At 42.4% G+C, this 14,994-nt stretch overlaps 1 protein-coding gene across 1 annotated transcript in view; it reads right to left on the reverse strand.

Moving 5' to 3' along the window:
• Window positions 1-8,557: 8,557 nt before the first annotated feature.
• Window positions 8,558-14,994, reverse strand: part of LOC115133457 (lysine-specific demethylase 6B-like) — a 54,135-nt gene continuing 47,698 nt past the window's right edge. The window contains 10 exon segments of the mRNA XM_029666705.2: window positions 8,558-10,038; window positions 10,166-10,339; window positions 10,637-10,763; window positions 12,060-12,201; window positions 12,530-12,717; window positions 12,972-13,235; window positions 13,518-13,702; window positions 13,792-13,997; window positions 14,473-14,578; window positions 14,795-14,918. Of these exon segments, the coding sequence (XP_029522565.2) occupies window positions 10,015-10,038; window positions 10,166-10,339; window positions 10,637-10,763; window positions 12,060-12,201; window positions 12,530-12,717; window positions 12,972-13,235; window positions 13,518-13,702; window positions 13,792-13,997; window positions 14,473-14,578; window positions 14,795-14,918 (1,540 nt within the window). The 3' untranslated portion in view covers window positions 8,558-10,014.

Here is a 14,994-nt window from a genome sequence, read left to right on the forward strand (position 1 = left end):
AATCTACACACAATACCACATAATGACAAAGCCAAAACAGCTTTTTAGAAATATAACATTTACATACAGTTGAAGTCGGAAGTTTACATACACTTAGGTTGGAGTCATTAAAACTCGTTTTTCAACCACTCCACAAATTTCTTGTTAACAAACTATAGTTTTGGGAAGTCGGTTAGGACATCTACTTTGTGCATGACACAAGTCATTTTTCCAACAATTGTTTACAGACAGATTATTTCACTTATAATTCACTGTATCACAATTCTAGTGGGTCAGAAGTTTACATACACTAAGTTGACTGTGCCTTTAAACAGCTTGGAAAATTCCATAAAATTATGTCATGGCTTTAGAAGCTTCTGATAGGCTAATTGACATCATTTGAGTCAATTGGAGGTGTACCTGTGGATGTATTTCAAGGCCTACCTTCAAACTCAGTACCTCTTTGATACAGTGAATTATAAGTGAAATAATCGGTCTGTAAACATCTTGGGAAAATCAAAAGAAATCAGCCAAATCAAATCAAATAAAACTTTATTTGTCACTTGCGCCGAATACAACAGGTGTAGACCTTACAGTGAAATGCTTACTTACAGACTCTAACCAATAGTGCAAAAAAGGTATTAGGTGAACAATAGGTAGGTACAGAAATAATACAACAGTAAAAAGACAGGCTTTATATAGTAGCGAGGCTGTAGAAGTAGCGAGGCTACATACAGACACCGGTTAGTCAGGCTGATTGAGGTAGCATGTACATGTAGATATGGTTAATGTGACTATGCATATATGATGAACAGAGAGTAGCAGTAGCATAAAAGAGGGGTTGGCGGGTAGTGGGTGGGACACAATGCAGATAGCCCAGTTAGCCAATGTTTGGGATCACTGGTTGGTCAGCCCAATTGAGGTAGTATGTACATGTAAATGTAAATGTATAGTTAACGTGACTATGCATATATGATAAACAGAGAGTAGCAGCAGCATAAAAAGAAGAAGTCTCCTAGAGATGAACGTACTTTGGTGTAAAAAGTGCAAATCAACCTTGTGAAGATGTTGGAGGAAACAGGTACAAATGTATCTATATCCACAGTAAAACAAGTCCTATATCGACATAACCTGAAAGGCCGCTCAGCAAGGAAGAAGCCACTGCTCCAAAACAGCCATAATGTCACGCCCTGGTCGAAATATATTGTGTTTATCTTCATTTATTTGGTCAGGCTAGGGTGTGACATGGGTTTATTGTGGTGTGTTTCGTCTTGGGGGTGTCTAGTATAGTCTATGGCTGCCTGAGGCGGTTCTCAATCAGAGTCAGGTGATTATCGTTGTCTCTGGTTGGGAACCATATTTAGGCAGCCATATTCTTTGAGTATTTCGTGGGTGATTGTTCCTGTCTCTGTGTTAGTTGTCACCAGATAGGCTGTATAGGTTTTCACATTTCCGTTTGTTGTTTTTGTATTGTTCATGTTTTTTCTTCATTAAAGATGTATCGAACTAACCACGCTGCATTTTGGTCCGACTCTCCTTCGACGGAAGAAAACCGTAACACATAAAAACGCCAGACTACGGTTTGCAACTGCAAATGGGGACAAAGATTGTACTTTTTGGAGAAATGTCCTCTGGTCTGATGAAACAAAAGTAGAACTGATTGGCCAAAATGACCATCGTTATGTTTGGAGGAAAAAGGGAGAGGCGTGCAAGCCGAAGAACACCATCCCAACTGTGAAGCACGGGATGGCAGCTACTGTTGAGGCTACTGTAGACCTTCATTGCAAAACAGTGTGTTTTAATCAATTATTTGGTGAAGTGAATATATTTAGTATAGTTTTATCTAAAAAGGATAACTTTTTATGTTTCACTGTTTTTATTTCACTGAGGAGGATGGTCGTTCTCTTCCTCCTCTGAGGAGCCCACTGTATGATGCAGCCAACACCATGCTTGAAAATGAGGCAGTTAATCAGAGATGTGTTGTGTTGGATTTGTCCCAAACATTAGGCTTTGCATTTAGGCCAAAAAGTGTATTGCATTGTCATTTATTTTTCTTCAGTATTACTTTATTGTCTTGTTGGATACAAGATTTTGAATATTTGAGTTCTGTACATTTGTATTCTTCTTTTCACTCTGTCATTTGTCATTATTGTGTAGTCACTACAAGGTTGTTCATCCATCATAAGTTTTCTCCCATCACAGCCATTGAACTCTGCAACTGTTTGAAAATCACCACTGGCCTCATGGTAACATCCCTGAGCAGTTTCATTCCTGTCCACCCCTCAGAAGGACGACTGTATCTTGATGTGTCTGGGTGGTTTTATATATAATTGTGTGTCTAAAACAATTTCCCCCTTGGAACATTAAAAGTAATTATATTCTAATCCACAACATAATTATTAACTTGACCATGCTTAAATATATATTAGATATATGACTTGTTATTGTTACCCATCTACCAATCACTGCCCTTCTTTATGAGGCTTTCAAAAAGAGCTCCCTGGTCTTCATAGTTGAATCTGTGCTTGAAATTCAATACTTGACTGAGGGACCTTACAGATGTTGTATGTATGGGGGACAGAGGAAGGGTTATCATGTCAACATGTACAGTTGAAGTCAGACGTTTACATACACCTTAGCCAAGTACATTTAAACTCAGTTTTCACAATTCCTGACATTTAATCCTAGTAAATATTCCCTGTCTTAGGTCAGCTAGGATCAGCTGTTTAACTTGGGTCAAACATTTCAGGTAGCCTTCCACAAGCTTCCCACGATAAGTTGGGTGAATTTTGGCCCATTCCTCCTGACAGAGCAGGTGTAACTGAGTCAGGTTTGTAGGCCTCCTTACTCACACATGCTTTTTCAGTTTTGCCCACACATTTTCTATAGAATTGAGGTCAGGCTTTGTGATGGGCACTCCAATACCTTGACTTTGTTATCCTTAAGCCTTTTTTGCCACAACTTGGAAGTATGCTTGGGGTCATTGTCCATTTGGAAGACCCATTTGCGACCAAGCTTTAACTTCCTGACTGATGTCTTGAGATGTTGCTTCAATATATCCACATTATTTTCTTGCCTCATGGTGCCATCTATTTTGTGAAGTGCACCAGTCCCTCCTGCAGCATAGCACCCCCACAACATGATGCTGCCACCCTCGTGCTTCACGGTTGGGAGGGTGTTCTTCGGCTTGCAAGCCTCCCCCTTTTTCCTCCAAACATAACGATGGTCATTATGGCCAAACTGTTCTATTTTTGTTTCATCAGACCAGAGGACATTTCTCCAAAAAGTACAATCTTTGTCCTCATGTGCAGTTGCAAACCGTAGTCTGGCTTTTTTATGTCAGTTTTGGAGCAGTGGCTTCTTCCTTGCTGAGGGGCCTTTCAGGTTATGTCGATATAGGACTCGTTTTATTGTGGATATAGATACATTTGTACCTGTTTCGTCCAACATCTTCACAAGGTCCTTTGCTGTTGTTCTGGGATTGATTTGCACTTTTCGCACCAAAGTACATTAATCTCTAGGAGAGTGGTATGACGGCTACGTGGTTCAATGGTGTTTATACTTGCATAATATAGTTTGTACAGATTAACGTGGTACCTTTAGGCGTTTGGAAATTGCTCCCAATGATGAACCAGACTTGTGGAGGTCTACGATTTTTTTTCTAAGGTCTTGGCTGATTTCTATTGATTTTCCCATGATGTCAAACAAGGACGCACTGGGTTTGAAGGTAGGCCTTGAAATACATCCACAGGTACACCTCCAATTGACTCAAATGATGTCAATTAGCCTATCAGAAGCTTCTAAAGCCATGACATAATTTTATGGAATTTTCCAAGCTGTTGAAAGTCACAGTCAACTTAGTGTATGTAAACTTCTGACCCACTGGAATTGTGATACAGTGAATTATAAGTGAAATAATCTGTCTGTAAACAATTGTTGGAAAAATGACTTGTGTCATGCACAAAGTAGATGTCCTAACCGACTTCCCAAAACTATAGTTTGTTAACAAGAAATTTGTGGAGATGTTGAAAAACGAGTTTTAATGACTCCAACCTAAGTGTATGTAAACTTCCGACTTCAACTGTATTATTTCAACAAGAGTGAATCAGTGTAATTTATGAAGACATTTTAAGCCACATTTTACTCCTGAACTAATTTAGGCTTGCCTGAACAAAGGGGCTGAATACTTGCAACTACTATTTTAGTTCTCACATTCTTGTTAATCTTTTCAAAAATATCAGTTTTCTTCCACTTTCACATTATAGAGTATTTTGAGTAGATTGACAAAAACATTACGACTAAATCCATTTTAATCTTTGTAACATAATAAAATGCCAGGAAATCCAAGGGACATTAATAATTCTGCAAGGCGCTGTATTTATATACACGACAATCTTTATTTCATTGATCCTATCTTAGTAATTATAAATGAATAATAGCCTAATTCATAGTCGGTGACCAACAATAGCTTGGTCAACAATAGCTTCAAAGGCTTTCTAGATTTTCCCATCATTAGTCCAACAACATGATGATCACACTAGTCCCTTGAGCCAGCATTGTGTTGGTGGGGTGTGAGTGTACGGTCACACACACAGACACTGACCATCTGTGGCCATCAGATCGGGGTGGAGTCAAGGGGCTAGGGTTCCGGTCTAGAAGCTATACAGTTTCGCTTCAGTACTGCAGTTTAACTGACACCTGGCCTAGAAAGACTATTTCCATGTAAAGGTCAGAGGTCAGATTTGAAAATTCCTAATAAGACACTTTAGCGATAATCATTGTGCACAAAACATCTATTGAATTATTCATGTAATTGTCACTCAGGCTGATGATTATTTTTTTAAATACTTAAAAAAAAAACGTTCACAAGCGAACATATGAACATTTTATATTTATCCAATGTCTGTCATGTTTGTGGATGAGGTGATGATGTCGCTGCTCCACTCAGTGCTCGTGCGCATGTGATGGTTCGTATACACCGGATGCAACCTGGGTATAGACGGTCCATGAATCAGCATATGTGAACGTGAGTAGATTACCTTGAATACAACGGGCGGACATCTTGGACGCAGTCTCCAGTTCTTATTATACCCTCAGTGGGTGGAATGGACGGCGGATGCGACTTCCTGTGGAAGCAGGATGTCCTCCATTCTGTCCAGCTTTCCTCCGAACTCGTTGACCTCTTCACACCGGGCCACAGGATGGGACACACTGACATTCCTTCTCTCACTGCAGGACCTGGATTTCTCTAGATTGGTGGATATATGTTTGGTGTTTTTGAAATATGAGGGGCCTTGTCACTTCATTGTCCCTCACGTTGGTATGTGCGTAATTCTCCTGATTGTGTTCGATCAATCATGGATGTAAAAAAAAACGATTACTGGTTATTTCATAGTCCATTCCTATACCCTCAGAGAATGCACAGCCAGAAATGTGTTGGTGGGTGGGCCCCCTCCAAAAAAGAGAAACGTTTGCCGTTCTATAGCTAATCTCATGCTATTCTACACATTTTGTCAAGAGGCTAGACAAAATGTGTCTGTTTTAAAGCAAATCTCTTGCGATGCTAAACATTTTATAATGGGGCAGAAATGAAAATGTGCAGTTTTTTTGGTCATCTCCTGCTATTCTACACATTTTGCCATGAGGCTGAGAGAAAATGTAGCATTTCTAATGCTAAAATATAGGTGTGTTGACTGTGATAAAGGCACTGGATTATGAGCTGTCTTGTTTGCTAAATGAACAAATTTAAATAGGCAGTGGAATGGTGCATATAGCTATAGAAGCACAGTGACATATGCCTCAATGCAGTCATAAACTCAGCAAAAAAGAAACGTCCTCACTGTCAACTGCGTTTACTTTCAGCAAACTTAACATGTGTAAATATTTGTATGAACATAACAAGATTCAACAACTGAGACATAAACTGAACAAGTTCCACAGACATGTGATAAACAGAAATTGAATAATGTGTCCCTGAACAAAGGGTGGGTCAAAATCAAAAGTAACAGTCAGTATCTGGTGTGGCCACCAGCTGCATTAAGTACTGCAGTGCATCTCCTCCTCACGGACTGCACCAGATTTGCCAGTTCTTGCTGTGAGATGTTACCAACTCTTCCAGCAAGGCACCTGCAAGTTTCTGGACATTTCTGGGGGGAATGGCCCTAGCTCTCACCCTCTGATCCAACAGGTCCCAGACGTGCTCAATGGTTTTGAGATCCGGGCTCTTCACTGGCCATGGCAGAACACTGACATTCCTGTCTTACAGGAAATTCCGCACAGAACGAGCAGTATGGCTGGTGGCATTGTCATGCTGGAAGGTCATGTCAGGATGAGCCTGCAGGAAGGGTCCAACATGAGGGAGGAGGATGTCTTCCCTGTAACGCACAGCGTTGAGATTGCCTGCAATGACAACAAGCTCAGTCCGATGATGCTGTGACACACCGCCCCAGACCATCACGGACCCTCCACCTCCAAATCGTCCCGCTCCAGAGTACAGGCCTCGGTGTAACTCTCATTCCTTCGATGATAAACGCAAATCCGACCATCACCCAAAGTGAGACAAAACCGTGACTCGTCAGTGAAGAGCACTTTTTGCCAGTCCTGTCTGGTCCAGCGACAGTGGGTTTGTGCCCATATGCGACGTTGTTGCCGGTGATGTCTGGTGAGGACCTGCCTTACAACAGGCCTACAAGCCCTCAGTCCAGCCTCTCTCAGCCTATTGCGGACAGTCTGAGCACTGATGGAGGGATTGTGCGTTCCTAGTGTAACTCAGGCAGTTGTTGTTGCGATCCTGTACCTGTCCCGCAGGTGTGATGTTCGGATATACCGATCCTGTGCAGGTGTTGTTATACGTGGTCTGCCACTGCGAGGACTATCAGCTGTCCGTCATGCCTCCCTGTAGCGCTGTCTTAGGCGTCTCACAGTACGGACATTGCAATTTATTGCCATGGCCACATCTGCAGTCCTCATGCCTCCTTGCAGCATGCCTAAGGCACGTTCACGCAGATGTGCAGGGACCCTGGGAATCTTTCTTTTGGTGTTTTTCAGTCAGTAGAAAGGCCTCTTTAGTGTCCTAAGTTTCCTTAACTGTGACCTTAATTGCCTACCATCTGTAAGTGTCTTAATGACCGTTCCACAGGGTGCATGTTCATTAATTGGGAAACAGTGTTTAAACCCTTTACAATGAAGATCTGTGAAGTTATTTGGATTTTAATGAATTATCTTTTGAGACAGGGTCCTGAAAAAGGGACGTTTCTTTTTTTTTCTGAGTTTGTGGCTTATTGAAGGTGTGGATTTGAGTTATTTTTGGCAACCATGAGAATGAATGTCATTCCAGTTCTTCCGTTCTGTTATAGGGGGTGGCAGGGTAGCCTAGTGGTTAGAGCGTTGGACTAGTGGCCGGAAGGTTGCAAGTTCAAATCCCCGAGCTGACAAGGTACAAATCTGTCGTTCTACCCCTGAACAGGCAGTTAACCCACTGTTCCTAGGCCGTCCTTGAAAATAAGAATTTGTTCTTAACTGACTTGCCTAGTAAAATAAAGGTACATTTTTTTTATTTTTATATTTCATCAAATCTGACTAACCCAGTGCACTGCTTGCTATGAATATCTATTGGTGTTTGGGGTAAAAAACAAATAATGTCCTGTTTGGAACACAAAGTAAAGAGCATAATTATTTGTATTTTGTAATGTTTTTGCTCAATCTGATTGGGTGGGCCTACATCTCTGCTGTAGTGTCAGTCAGTGGAATTAGCTGAGGGGGAAAATGAAATCTGGACATTGTCATTAAATCCTGGGAGTTCACTGTGGTTTCCTGCCCTGTCTCCTGTGTGACAATGTGTGTTTGTTTGGGCCTGCTTTTTTAACCTTGGATGGAATTCACCTTATGGAAACCACTCAATTTTACACAGACACACACACACACTCATGTGAAACAAAAGGAACCGTTAGTGATTGACTTGAATGAGGAGACCTCTGCAAGTGCCAGCGATAAGATCTAGCTCGGCTAAGCGATATGAGGGTTCGGGTTGTTATTGTATATGGGCCCAAAGCGTAAATAGAAGATATCCGCTCTCACCCACATCAGTGGTCAGCCTATCAGCCTCAGGCAGGAAGTCAGATAAAAAGGGCTAGATTCAATCTAAATCACTTAAGTTCAGCGTTACAGTGCGCTTCAAACTTAAAAGGCAATGTTCCATAGTCAGACTGCTTTCACAGTAAAACGCTGCATATGTCATCCCAGTCAGAAATTACTCTTACATTTTGATTGCAAAATCTACAACGCTTCAGCGATACAGATTGAATCCAGCTCAAAGAGGGGTTTATTCATTGATCTATAGTTCTAGATAGGTTTTATAGGCTACTGCTCTGGACTTTGTTTTCAGATTTGACTGACTGGGATGTTATGTTCAAATATGTTACTTTTCTAACATTCTACCCAATATTTAATTTACTTTAGGTGAACAATTGGTGGCTGTATCAGGTGTGGTTTGTCTGCAAAAAAACACTCCTGACAGTCAGTGTTCGCTGTTCAGATGAGGCGTGTACCATCAATAGAGTTTAAACAATTAAACTATATGCACATTTTTGGCTTTATCAAAAGCGTTTATTTATTAATAAGTCATAGTAAAATGTCACACAAATTCACAAAGTGTTTAAGAAATGTCTGGCTCAGTTTGGTGTGTGTGTGTGTTCTAAAGAGTGCATTTTAAATAAATGACCACAAAGAGAAGGAAAAGGAAGGTATATTGCAACAGGAAAAATAGAATTTATCTTGAAGGAAAAACAAAAATAGTTTATCCGAAAACTGTAGCACCTTTCTATCCCATAAGTCAATATTCCAACAGATTACAATAATATATATATATAAAAAAAATTAAAAATAAAAGCCCCCTAAAAAGAATGAAAAACAATGACAATTTCCCCCCCACGCATTAAAAAGACCATCTCCATTCGTCAACTCAACCTCGGCTGTGGATCCTATCAACTACAGGGAAAGTGTAAGTTATATTCATTAGAAATATCTATATATATATATATATATAGAACCAGAAGAAGCACCAGAGAACCTTGTCCTCCCATAACACACCCTTTCAGTTGTTACAGAGGACTTTCAAACCCTAATAAAAGTAAGGGGAGAACATTGACATCCTATAAATATAAGAAACATTTTAAATAAAGAATTGTACAATGTAAAATCCAGAAGACAAATGATAAATCTGTATATTAAGCAAAAAACTAACAAAATCAGAGGTACAAAACGATGCAAAAATGGAAGCAATTCATTAAAACAAAAAGACCTGATGTACTCCTAAAGAGTTGTGACAATTGACTCTTTCGCGTTCCCGTGGAAATAAACATTATACATTTGTAAAAACACAACACATACAAGAGTAAGAAAGACTAAACAGAAAATCTAAAAAAAGACTTTAAAACCCGTATGTTTCTAAGCATTTCAAACAATTGTATTTTTATTGTGTGTCCGTATTCTTAATGCTTTTAGAAAAAAAATGCATCTTATTTATCTTCTAAATACAAGTCACAAGGCCAATGTGGTATATATCTAGGGCTGATCTAGTCTTAAAGAAAATACGTTATTTTAGAAAAAAAACAAACAGCACCCCACATAAAATACACAGCATTTACAAATTTCAGAATTCATGATAAAAAAAAAAGAAAAGATATGGAAATAATAAAATTCATGCCATTGATAACTGTCAACCCTTTGTTGCTTGTTCACAATGGCAACTAGCACCAACTGCCTTTCCATTTTTTTCAAGTCCTCCGGAAACCAGAACGCTGCTCATGAACAGTCTACAACAAGGGTAAACTGGCATTTGATTGGCGGTTCGGTTTTGTAAACAGTGATGAGTAGTAAACTGGTTTTCGATTGGCTGTTTGATCGGCAAGTATTAGCAGTAGTAAAAACATCTTAAATAACAAAGGGGGGAAAAAAAAGAAGGTTTTTAAAGATGTTAAGTCCTGTCTGGCAGGAGTTTTGGTTATGGCTGTGAGACATGGAGGGGGAGGAGCTTTATCACCGTGTACTCGGGGCTGCAGTCTGGAGAGAGGAGACAGAAGAGGAAACGTTACATCTACTGTCCTCAGGTTGTTAGGCAGACTGACACCGATTTCCTTGTATGCAGGTGCCCTTCTTATAAGAAAAAGATGTGTGTGTGTGTCCTCACCAGGCTGAATGCGTCGTAGGTACTCATTAGCTCCTCCATGCGGTACTGCTCCAACACCACTACGTTGTTGGAGAGGCTGGGGTTTCTCTGGCGGGCACAGTCCTCACAGTGGACCACATAGGTCTTCCTGCTGCCACTCTCAGACGTCACGAACAGCAGGTCAAACACCTCCACCTGGTGGACAGAAGATATATACACACAGATACTCAGTACACAAGTAAAGGGCTTTGTCTTGTAACGAATGGGGAGGAATTGAATGCAGGCCGAAGCAACCATGAAGGAAGATTGGGGGGGGGTTTGAAGTAATGTGGTTTCAGAAGAGCGATGGGCTCTGACTGTGGTAAGTGTGTGTGTATGTTTTCAGTTCAGTTAGAAGGTGTTTTGGTGCTGGCAGACAGAGGGTAAAACAGGAGGTTGGGGGTTTTGCATTGAGAGGGCAATAGGCAGATACTGGGTAGAAGTACTACTCACATCACACTCGTTGCAGTAGTAAGCTGGTTCGTCCTTCACTCGGCTCTGGTAGGAGATCTTCTTCCCTGCTGCTACCAGCTGGTCTCGCAGAACCTGGATGTGCTTGATGGACTGCAGGAGGCAGTGCCTGGGTGAGCGAGTGAGTGATGAGGTTAGGATACAGGTATGAAGAGGACCGAGAGTTCTCCTGGTCACATGACCTGTCGAGGTAAAACTCTGGTCCAACACAGTGATAGTGTGTCCCTGTCATGACACTGCAACCCTTATCAAACAGAACACAAGTTAGTGGCATAATCACAATCTGCCCTATTGACCTGTATCCTTTGTAACTAATATACAGTGGCAAGATAAAGTATGTGAACCCTTTGGAATTACCTGGATTTCTGCATAAATTGGTCCTCAAATTTGATCTGATCTTCATCTAAGTCACAACGATAGACAAACATAGTGTGCTTAAACTAATAACACATTTCTGCATTTCTTGTCTATATTGAATACATCATTTAAACGTTCACATTGTAGGTTGTAAAAAGTATGTGAACCCCCCTGGGAAGGGTTACAAAAAGTATCTCTAAAAGCCTTGACGATGCAAAATATTCGGTGGACAGACAAAACTACAGTCGAGTTGTTCGGAAGGAACACACAACACTATGTATGGAGAAAAAAAAAAGCACAGCAGACCAACATCAAAACCTCATCCCAACTGTAAAGTATGGTGGAGGGAGCATCGTGGTTTGGGGCTGCTTTGCTGCCTCAGGGCCTGGACAGCTTGCTATCATCAACGGAAAAATGAATTCCCAAGTTTATCAAGACATTTTACAGGAGAATGTAAGGCTGTCCGCCAATTGAAGCTCAACAGAAGTTGGGTGATGCAACAGGACAACGACCCAAAACACAGAAGTAAATCAACAGAATGACTTCAACAGAAGAAAATGCGCCTTCTGGAGTGGCCCAGTCAGAGTTCTGACCTCAACCCGATTGAGATGCTGTGGCATGACCTCAAGAGAGCAGATCACACCAGACATCACAAGAATATTGCTGAACTGAAACAGTTTTGTAAAGAGGAATGGTCCAAAATTCCTCCTGTCCGCTGTGCAGGTCTGATCCACAACTACAGAAAACGTTTGGTTGAGGTTATTGCTGCCAAAGGAGGGTGAACCCGTTATTCAATCCAAGGGTTCACACCCTGCACTGAGAATGTTTACACAGTGTGTTCAATAAAAGACATGAAAACATATAATTGCTTGTGTATTATTAGTTTAAGCAGGCTGTGTTTGTCTCTTGTTGTGACCTATAGATCAGTTCAAATGTTATGACCAATTTACACAGAAATCCAGGTATCTCCAAAGGGTTCACATACTTTTTCTTGCCATTGTAGAGCCACCAATCAACCGGAAGACACGTCATCAGTCTGAATACTCACTTGATCATCTTGTATGTGTCGGGGTCGGTGACCTTGACGGTGCGGGCCACGTTCCAGGACACGTGGATCATGGGGACAATGGACTTGACCTTCTTGACCTCGTTCCACTCAAACCTCTCCAGGGCCAGCTGGTACTGGTAGGCTACAGGGAAGATAAGGTGCCATTAGTAGTGACCTCACCTGATATTATATATATATATATATATATATATATTTTATTTTAAATAGGTCAACATTAGTCCTCTACTTATGAGTCTCATTAGTGTGGATATGAACCGGGGGTCGTCGCCCTGAAGTTCAAAACTCCTAAGGCAAAATGACTGACCGAGACCAACAGATCCATAAAATAACACTAAACACTCAAGTCAAGAAACAGCTCTACTGCAACGCATTTCCAGTGGATAGTGGAGAGAAAGGTCTGCAGCTGCAGCAAGACTAATGTAGGCGTCTGTGTCAGGGAGTTCACGTACAGTTGAGTGGGCCCACGTTCCAGGCGATGTTGTTGCACCAGCCCACAGCCTGGACCCAGTGGACGGTCCCTGCGTTGATCCACACCAGGTCCCCGGGCCTCTGAATGAAGCGGTACACGGGGATGTTGGATCGGTACAGGTCCTCCAGAACAGGCCACCAGGAACCAGTCAGGTAGTCTACTCCGTGCCTGAAGGAGGGGGGGGATACAGGGGTAAGATCCTCTGAGGTAGTGGGTGATAACGTTGGGAGAACGGTAAACTTAAGTAGATGAGACGCCTGTGCTATTTCACATTCTTACGGCGTACGGTCTATGAAAGCTAATCTCAAGTGACTCGGGAAGCGCAAGGTTCAAAAACGGACGAGGAATATAATTCTTGTACCTCGTCGTCATCGGCGCATTCAAGAAATCGCGGATACAAGTATCAACCCGACGCGACTTACTTTTCACAGAAGTCGTCGATGGCTGGCCAGTAGTTTTCGTGCACGGAGAACCACTCGCAGTCTCCCGGCCCAATGTTGACGTTCACAGAGCAGAAGTTATTATTCTCCTGGTGGCCAGGCGTGCGGCTCCCGGGGACCTTCATGTAGAGCTGGACAGTGTTCATACCCAGGATGGTGTGACCCACGTGGCTCAGCATGTTGCCGCTGGACGCCACGCGCATGAAGGCCGGAAGCTTCTGGAGCTCCTGCAGCTGGGCCTTCCACCTGGGAGAGGGTTAATCGTGGGTTTCAAATTGTCCAACAAAACACAACATCTGAGAAGCAGTATTGGCGTCGATGCGATCATCACTAAGGCGCTTATGTACTATAGTGACTCTGCACATGGCCTTGCTTAGCAATAGACGTTTAGGGGAGGGTTTTTGTAATAATGTAATACTAAGACCTGACCACTAGGGGTCAGCAAAAACAAAGAGGAAAGTTCTGGAACAAATGGGAAAAGTTCCACGTGTTCTATGCGGTAATAGAATGCATCCATCTCCAGCTTACCTCTTGGGGTCTGACAGGTCAATGTTGGTGCCAAACTTGATTATCTTCCCCACTGGTTTCTGTTCAGTACTGGTAGCATCTTTACTTGTGGGTTCTTTGCTAGGTGTCTCAGGGCTGGTCTCCTTACTAGTCTTCTCCTTGTCTTCCTCATCTTCCTCAGCCTCTTCATCACTACCCTTCTCCTCCTGAAGACACAGAAAGGGATAAGGTAGAAGTAAGTAAGAGGTGTGTGTAAGTAAGAGGTGTGTGTGTGTGTGTTGAGTCTGGTCTGTACCTGCAGACTCTCCTGGAAGGATGAAGCCTGGTACTGGGCGTACTTGGCGATGGTGGTGTGTGAGCGGCTGCTCTCGCAGGGCCAGGTCTGCCCCGTGCCGCTGGGGTCCCAGTTCTCATCAGCAGGCTGCTGTACCTGGGTCCTCACCTCCACAGCATGCTCAGAGTTAGCATCTACCAGAGACTTCGTGGAGAACAGACCCAGGTCTGAGAGGAGAGGGAGAAAAGGGGTTTAATATACAAACATACTAAAGGATGACATGGTATGGCCTAAAGGGAGCAGGTTGAAGTTTGGTCCTGGAGGCAGAACTGAGCAATTGCCCCTTGGATAAGCCAGCTGCAAAAAGTCAAAATTGGCTATATTGTACAGATTTATAAAAACAAAACTAAATGTGCTTTTTGTCTCAAGTTACGGTCAGGCATTAGGGTTCGCAGTGTGGTTAAGGTTAGGTTTATATCATGACTTTGTGGCTGTGCCAAGCTAGTGACCACTCTGCAGAGCTGCCTTCAGAACAAGATTCATGACGGAAAAACTCTAACCTGCATAAAGAGACTCCCAAAAGCAATGATACCAAGTCCTGTGATTACTCTAACATGTGTGGTAGATAGTGTGTTGATGTCGGGGTTAAATAAACGAACATAGTCTGTGTGTGTGTGTGTGTGTGTGTATATAAAAACTCACTGAGTCGTAGGGACCCGGCCAGTCCTCTGATGACAGTAACAGGGTTCTTGGGGTCTGTACAGAACTGCAGTAGTACAGGGGAGAGGGCATCTCTCTTACTCTCCAACTAGAGGGGGAAAGAGGACCGAGGAGTTAGTACCGTCACAAATAGCAGGTGCATCTTTCTACCAGAAGAGGGCAGCACAGGCATACATAAAGGCATCCTGATACACACTTTCAAAGAGAAAGCAAGAGGGTGAAATGAGAAAAATCGAATAGAGTGAAGTTCAAATTAGCTACAGTAACCGGTGGTTCGTGTTATGGCGAATGACGATCGACTTACATAGATGCTGGGCGTGGGGGGGTTGAGTTTATCCCGTGGGAGGGGCTCTGTAGTAAATAGCGGCTTGACAGAGAACGCAGGGAGCAGGTAGGACTCTCTGAACTTCCCCTTCACCCTCGCACCCCTGAGGCAGGGAGAGAGAGACAAATGTTAAGACCAAACACCGTCACAAACTGTAGCAATGAATTAGCTTAGTCTTT

The sequence above is a fragment of the Oncorhynchus nerka genome, linkage group LG8 (assembly GCF_034236695.1).
Source record: "Oncorhynchus nerka isolate Pitt River linkage group LG8, Oner_Uvic_2.0, whole genome shotgun sequence".
Taxonomy (NCBI): domain Eukaryota; kingdom Metazoa; phylum Chordata; class Actinopteri; order Salmoniformes; family Salmonidae; genus Oncorhynchus; species Oncorhynchus nerka.